At 37.4% G+C, this 7,462-nt stretch overlaps 1 protein-coding gene across 1 annotated transcript; it reads left to right on the forward strand.

Annotated features, from left to right (window-relative positions):
* Positions 1 to 5,236: 5,236 nt before the first annotated feature.
* On the forward strand, positions 5,237 to 5,590 carry LOC149246673 (plant intracellular Ras-group-related LRR protein 9-like). Its single transcript, XM_089455734.1, has one exon. The coding sequence runs from the start codon at positions 5,264 to 5,266 to the stop codon at positions 5,588 to 5,590; it is 327 nt and encodes a 108-aa protein (XP_089311860.1). The 5' UTR covers positions 5,237 to 5,263.
* Positions 5,591 to 7,462: the final 1,872 nt, after the last annotated feature.

The following is a 7,462-nucleotide window of genomic DNA, read 5'->3' on the forward strand; positions in this document are numbered from 1 at the left end:
AAATATGAAACACATCATGCATACGCGCTAAATATGGAGGTAAGGCAAGCCTATATGCCACTAGCCCTTTCCTTTCTAAGATTTCAAAAGGTCCCACAAACCGTGGAGGCAATTTTTCTCCCTTTCCGAATCTTATAGAGCTTTTTTGATGCCTTACTCTCACGAATACCCTATCTCCCACTTCATAACTTTGGTCTACCTAATGAGCATCAACATAGCTATTTTGTCGATCTTGTGCTTTTTTTAACCTTTCTCTAATCATAGTCATTTGTTCTTCCATCTCTTGCACCACTTCTAGTCCTATTAATACTCAGTCCTCTAGTCAGTCCCAATTGAGAGGTGTTCTGCAAGGTCTTCCAAATAAGAACTCAAATGGTGCCATCTTGATGGAACTATGATAACTATTATTGTAAGCAAATTCCACGTGGGGTAAAAACTCCTCTCGTCTCTTTTGTTGGTCCATCACATACATCCGAAGCATGTCTTCGAGGATTTGATTAGTCCTATCTGTCTGCCCATCTATCTCAGGGTGATAAGTAATGCTAAAGTTCAACTAGGTTCCCAAAGATTCTTGGAAACTAGTCCAAAACCTTCCTGTAAACACTACTCCCCTATCATATATGATCTTCCTAGGGACTCCATGCAATCTCATAATCTCATTAATAAAAACTCTGGCTATTTCTAGTGCCTTATATGTAGTCTTAACTAGTATGAAATGGGTGCTCTTGGTCAATGTCTCCACCATTACAAATATGGAATCATGTCTTCTTGAGGTCATTGGTAGTCCCACAATGAAGTCCATTGATATAACTTCCCATTTAGATTTTGGTATCTCATGGGGTTGTAATAAGTGTTCAGATTTTACTCGTTGACACTCTAAGCATCTTGCTACCAAGTTTACGATGTCCTTCTTCATCCATTTCTAAAAGAAGAGTGGTTTCAGGTCCACACTCATCTTCTTAACACCAGGGTGTGCCATGTATATTAAGTGATTTGCTTCATTCAAGATTAATTGGTGTATATCTTCATTAGTGGTACATATATCCTTCCCCAAAATCGTAGTAGCCCATCATTATCAAGGGAATATTCTTCATATTTTGGGACCCTCATTTCACCCTCCCTCAAACTTTTGCTAACTTCTTGATACCAAGTGTCTTTAAATTGTAAATCAAGTAGTTTCTCCCTCAAATTTGTCTTTAAGGGAATCACTGAAAATATCTGAGGCCTCCTACTTAAAGCAACAACCATCCTATTTACCATTCCTTTTATGTAAGTGATATCAAAATCATAGTCACTAATTAGCTCAGGCCATCATCTTTGTCTTGAATTTAAGTGGTCTTGAGTGAATATGTGTTGTAGCCCACAATGGTCAGTCCTAAGATCAAACTTCCTTCCTAGAAGGTAGTGTCTCCAAATCTTTAGTACATAAACAATTGCTACCATTTCTAGATCATGGGTTGTGTAGTTTTCTCCATAGGTTCTAAGTTTCCTTGATGCATAAGATATTACTCTTCCTTCTTTCATCAACACACAACCCAACCCTTCCTTGGAGGCATCAGTGCAAACCAAAAATTCTTGTTCCATATCCAACATCTTCAAAATTTGTGTTGTCGTTAATAACACATTTAACCTTTGGAATGCCTCTTCACATTTTTCAGTCCAAATGAATTTCTTGTTCTTTCTTTGGAGCTCGATAATGGGGCTTGCTATCTTCGATAACCTTTCAACAAATCTACAATAATACCTTGCCATGCCCATGAAACTTCGTATTTCATGAACATTGGTTGGTGTTGGCCATTCCATGATGGCCTTGATCTTTACGGGTCTACTGCGATACCATCCCCAGAGATAATGCGCCCAAGATAATGAATCTTGGTTTGGTAAAAGGAACACTTGGACAACTTTCCGTATAATTGGTTTTCTTTGATACATTGTAGAACTATCCTCAAGTGTTCGTCATGCTCTTCTGGGGTCTTTGAGTAGATCAAAATGTCTTCGATAAAGACTTGCACAAACTTGTCTAAGTAATCTCGAAATATTCCATTCATCAAACTCATGAAAACACCAGGGCATTTGTTAGTCCAAAGGGTAAAACTACAAATTCATAATGCCCAAATATTGTCTTAAGGGTTGTCTTTGGGATATCTTCTTCCTTGATTCTTAACTGATGATATCCTAACCTCAGATCTATCTTTGAAAACACAGTTGCCCCCCTCATTTGATCAAACAAGTCATCTATCCTTGGCATAGGGTATTGATTTTTTATTGTCACTTTGTTTAATTGGTGGTAGTCAATGCACAGTCGCCAAGACTCATCCTTCTTCTTAACTAAAATCACAGGGGCTCCCCATGGAGATATGCTACGTTATATGAACCCCAAATTCAATAGTTCCTTTAATTGGATCTGCAATTCCTTTAGCTCTGGAGCCAACATACGATAGGGTGCCTTTGCAGTAGGCTCAATGCCTGGTTTAAGGTCGATGGTGAAATCAATTTCCCTTTTTGGGGGTAGCCCGAGTAGTTCTTCGGGAAATACATCCTTAAATTTAACAAGAAATGGCTGTATCAAGGTTTTCATAATCACCCTTATCGTTTAGAGATAACACTGAGAACATTTGACATCCCTTTCACCTATATTTCATTAGTTGTATGGAGGAGATGAACCTCAGGGACACCCCTTGATTCTTTCCCCTTAATGATTTTCTTTGGCCGCCATCGTTTGTGAAATGTAGAATCTTGTCTTTTCAGTCTAGGAGTGCCTCATGTCATTCCAACCAATCCATTCCTATATCTACGTCATAGACTCCTAAAATTGTAGAGTACAATGATACCTTGGTCTTACATACACCCAGGTCCACCTTACAATCCTTTACCATCCTTCCTGCATTTCTTTTCATACCACATGCCATTTATACATGTCTAAATTCATATTGTGCAATTTATTTATGTTTAATCCTTAATATTGCGTTTAGAGAAATAAAGGAATCAGTAGCTCCTAGATCTATTAAAATGACAAAACTCATACCATCAATATTACTTGAGGTTTCCAACACAGTGGACTAGTGTTCGACCTAGCGATTCTTCCCTGCTGCATGGATGCGATGAGCCTTCCCCAGATCCCACACCGTAGTTGCATTCTTAGTTGAGTTGGTATTACTTGCCTTTTGAGGGCAATCCCTCTCGTAGTGAGGACCTCCACAAGTCCAACAACCCCTCTTAAGATCTTGGCTCCTACTACCAACTGAACCAGGAGTTGGCTTGGAACTTTGCTGGGAAGAGCTAGACTGTTGGGATCAATGCTGAGGAGGTGTGACTTGGTGCTGTCGCATAGGCCGATGCTGATGTGGTTGACAAGTTTGTTGAGGTACCCTGTGCGAGCGCTGAGTTGGATGCCTATATGAAGTTCTTTGATTTCCTGCCGACCACTTTCGATGGTTGAGCACAAGACCCCCTTGCAAATTTCTATGTTCCATATTGTTCCCACTTGGTACTCTTGATCTTGTGGGCCTTATTAACTTACTAGGTTCGCTGCTCATGATCTCCTCCTCTGCAATGATTTCCCATTGAACTGCCTCGTGCAAGGTGCGAGGCATTAAGATTCTAACCTTGGCCCAAATGTTAACATTTAGTCCATACACAAATTTGTTCACCTTGAGCTTTTCTGTATTTAAGTGAGGGGCATAACAGAGTAATTCCATGAAACGAGCCTCATACTCTGGTAGTGATCGACTCCCTTGCTTTAATGCATTGAATTCATTTAGTTTCCTCTCAAGGAACTCCTCGTACAGGTAACGTTCTCTGAATTTGTCTTCAAATAGTTCCCAAGTTACTTCTGATATATCCATCCCCAATTGGGTTAATAATGTCTTCCACCAAAGTAGTGTGTTTCCCTTTAGTTGGAATATACCCATCTTGGCCTTCATATTTGAGGTGTAATCTCTTAGGGTAAAGCACATAGCCATGTTTTCTAACCATGCCTCTGCAGATTGACCATCTGTGGACCCCCAAAACTTTGGAAATTTTACTTTTTCCAAATCTCGACGTACATCATTTCTTGTAGTGTTTTGGGGTACTTCATTTTGTATGACAGGTCCTCCATGCTCTCATTCCAAATGATTTATTAATGCCTTAGACATGTGTTGGAACGATCTCATTAAGTTCAACACTTCTCCAACTGGTATCTGTTCTAGTGTTGTGATGTTTTCCCCATCATTGGGTGGGGAGGTAGGAGTCGGTTGTTGTGGTGGTGCCATGTTGTGCCCTTTAGTTGCCCCACTTCTTCTTGTACCTCTTCTAACCGTGGCTTACAATGAATTCTGCCACAATTTAACATGAATTTTTTTTCTTATAAGATAAAAATAAATAAATAAATAAATAAAAATCAGCTAAAAATCATAACCAACATGGGTGGTTCTATAATTTATTGTTATGTTTATATACTTCCAAAGGAACAATCTATGCATTTAAAAATTCTTGATTATATAATTCGCCTATCAATTTCAAACATTCCAATAATATTTAATCAAGGATACCATCAATCTACTCAACTAATATGCTTAGACCACATCATGTCATGTAAATGGTAGAGGTGGTTGGTAGCATTATCATAACATAAACTAAGAATGTCCTTAGTAAGAAGAGAGAAAATACGTTTCTAAAGTTTTATGATTTTATGAGCTTAGCTATCAACAAACACAATTAAATTAACATTTAAAACTCAAATTAAATTTAAAACTCTAACATATACATATATCATCACAAATTAACAGATGAATTATTATAATATTAAAATGTAACATAACTTACACTCTATGAAATAAATCCAAATACTACATCCCCTATAATGATGTGTACCAAGTGAGCTATATATAAAGTATCATAGTACCTAATAACTAATATTTCACAGTAGATGGGAATTTTGCAATCTATTGTATCTAACGTCGAAAAAAAAACCAGAACATAATTGTGAGAGAGAATACCAAGTTCAATTTTCCTATTGAAAATACCCATCATTAAATTCGCGCAATCTCCCATCTGATATTTAATTTTTCAAAGGTTCTCAAAATGCTATAAATGATAATGATGATATAAATACTACCAACCTGTTTACAATTTTTATTAAATATTAAAATGCCTTTTCCCTCACTAGGTTTAGATTTCGAATCCTTTGAAGTCCGTTGGAGGAATAAAAGCTCTACCCTTTGTTATGAATCGATTGAATTTGTGAATGCATGTACTGAGATCTGTAGGAATCTAAGTAATCATGGAAGTCGATTCGAAGGCTCATCTGTTTCTTTTGTACATTATGTCTTTGAGGCCTCTGCGGCAGCCATTGATGCTGGCCTCCAAACCCTCGTCTTTGAACGCCATTGAAGTGGATCTGGAAGCCAATGAGCGGCATGGCGAGGCTCTGGTTAGAGAGATGCCTAAGCTTCTGCAGCCAGAGCTCGTGGCTAAAATGACCGATGTTGTTTCCGATGTTGCGCAGACCAGATCCATTCTACAGTCCCTTGGAGATCAACCAGATCACAAGGCTCTGGATGAAGCCCATCGACGCATTGCAGAGATCGAGTGCAATCTTTCTAGGTGATTGGAAGAAATTTCCATGGAGGATTAGATAATTTTTTTTTATAAGAGAAAAACAATTTCTCTATGGCCTGTGGTATCTCATAAATCTGCCAGAGAGAAAGAGCCTTCAATGAATATATTAATGTGCCACAAAATTAAATAAAAAAAAAAAAAAAAAAAAAAAAGCTTGTGAAACCCTCAGTATAAAGTTAGTGCAACCCTAAAAAAAATTTGAGCCCAGAAAGTAGACGGCTATGAAAAATGTAGAATTTCGTCTTTCAAATTCTTCAGAAATTCACTTGAGTTTATCTTTAAAAAATATGTTTCAAAGGGTCAATTATTTTGCCGAAAAAGGTCGAATATGGTTTGAGAAGCTATTCTTTGTTTTGATACACTAACTCTGAAGTTTTTGCAGAGATTAACCATACATTTCTTCCGGGCTTCCGAGATTGAACTTCGAGAGCTTTGCTATTAAATTGCAAATTTTTTCTAGGGCCTAATCTCCTTAAGCCGTGAGCTTTTTAAGATTATTAATAACCTCTGGTCAAATTTATTTTGAACAAAGCAATCCATTCTTATGAAATTTGCTCCTTTCTGTTGGTGCAAGCAGCTTGGATGTCCTGCAAAAAAATTTATGAAAAATTCTGAAGGGTAGCCGTCTTCAAATCTGGACATTTTCTCCTCAGCTGCAAGTGAAATTCCTGCTGCAATTCTGAATAAATCGAGCTTTTGAGACTTGGGGTTTTAAAATTTTAATTTCCTACAAGCTTACATCAAAATTTCCTCGTTCATTTAGGTGAATTTCCTCATTGAACTTTAGCGTTAATTTTCCGAGGGTATTTCACTTTGAGAAAAATCGTTTTCCTTATTTGTGAAATTTTTTCTCATTTAATTATATTTGTCATTTTCATTATAGTATAGAAATTTTTCTCATATGTTAGCTTTGGGAAATCGACTGGAAAAAGTTTCATTATTAAATTCTTTTCATTATAAAGTTTTTACCATTTATATTTTGAGTAAAGTGAATTTCACTTTTGGAGAAAATTTGTCATATTAAACACAGTTGGCGCGCTGGTGTTGGACTTTGTTGGTAGATGTGAGGTCTCGGTTTCGAATCCTGCAAGGGTGCTACTCTTCCCTTACCAATTTGAATGTAGTAGATATTTAACAAAACTAGTCATGCATGCATGGGCCCATAGGTCTCAAGGGTTCAACATAGCTCTGATACCAAGTGTAGGGACCAACACTATAAAAATAGCATTGGGAAATAAAAAATTATTAAGCAATATATAAAACTTTCTTAAATTTCACTTCATTGAACATATCATCTAATTACATGTTATTAACTAAAACCATAATGAAGTCATACAAAAGAATATTATAACAACATAGGTACCGTTCACTAGGAGATGAGATTCTGTTGGACACCTAATCCTTTAAGGGTTGGTGTGGAAGCCGAATAGACTAAGGAAGTCCAAGAGACCTTGGGATGTGGAACCCAACGGTCACAGGAATGTACTATAAATGTATAATATCATTGTCAAATAATAGAAATAATCTCATGCTTATCTTTCCTATGTTGTTGCTACCATGTATGTCTTTAAGTTTAGGCATTCTGCATACACCTTTGTAACTCCTCTTTGTTCGGGCTCTTCTACTCATCAAATCTGCCATTCTGGCTAAGCCTGGCAGCTCTGACGCTGACGCTTCCACTGGTCTAATAGTTTATTCATTGACTTGAATGTTTCTGTAGTGCTCTACTCCTGTCGTTGCTCGATACCTGCATACAAAACACTCAGCCTTTTCTGCGCTCTCCCCACCGGTTGCCATACCCGATATATATGGTATCGTAACTGCGATATATATGGTAACGTTGCTCCGGTTTAAAGGCCTC

Source organism: Pinus tabuliformis, chromosome 7, assembly GCF_031772625.1.
Source record: "Pinus tabuliformis cultivar Carrire ecotype Pingquan chromosome 7, CPIR1, whole genome shotgun sequence".
NCBI lineage: Eukaryota > Viridiplantae > Streptophyta > Pinopsida > Pinales > Pinaceae > Pinus > Pinus tabuliformis.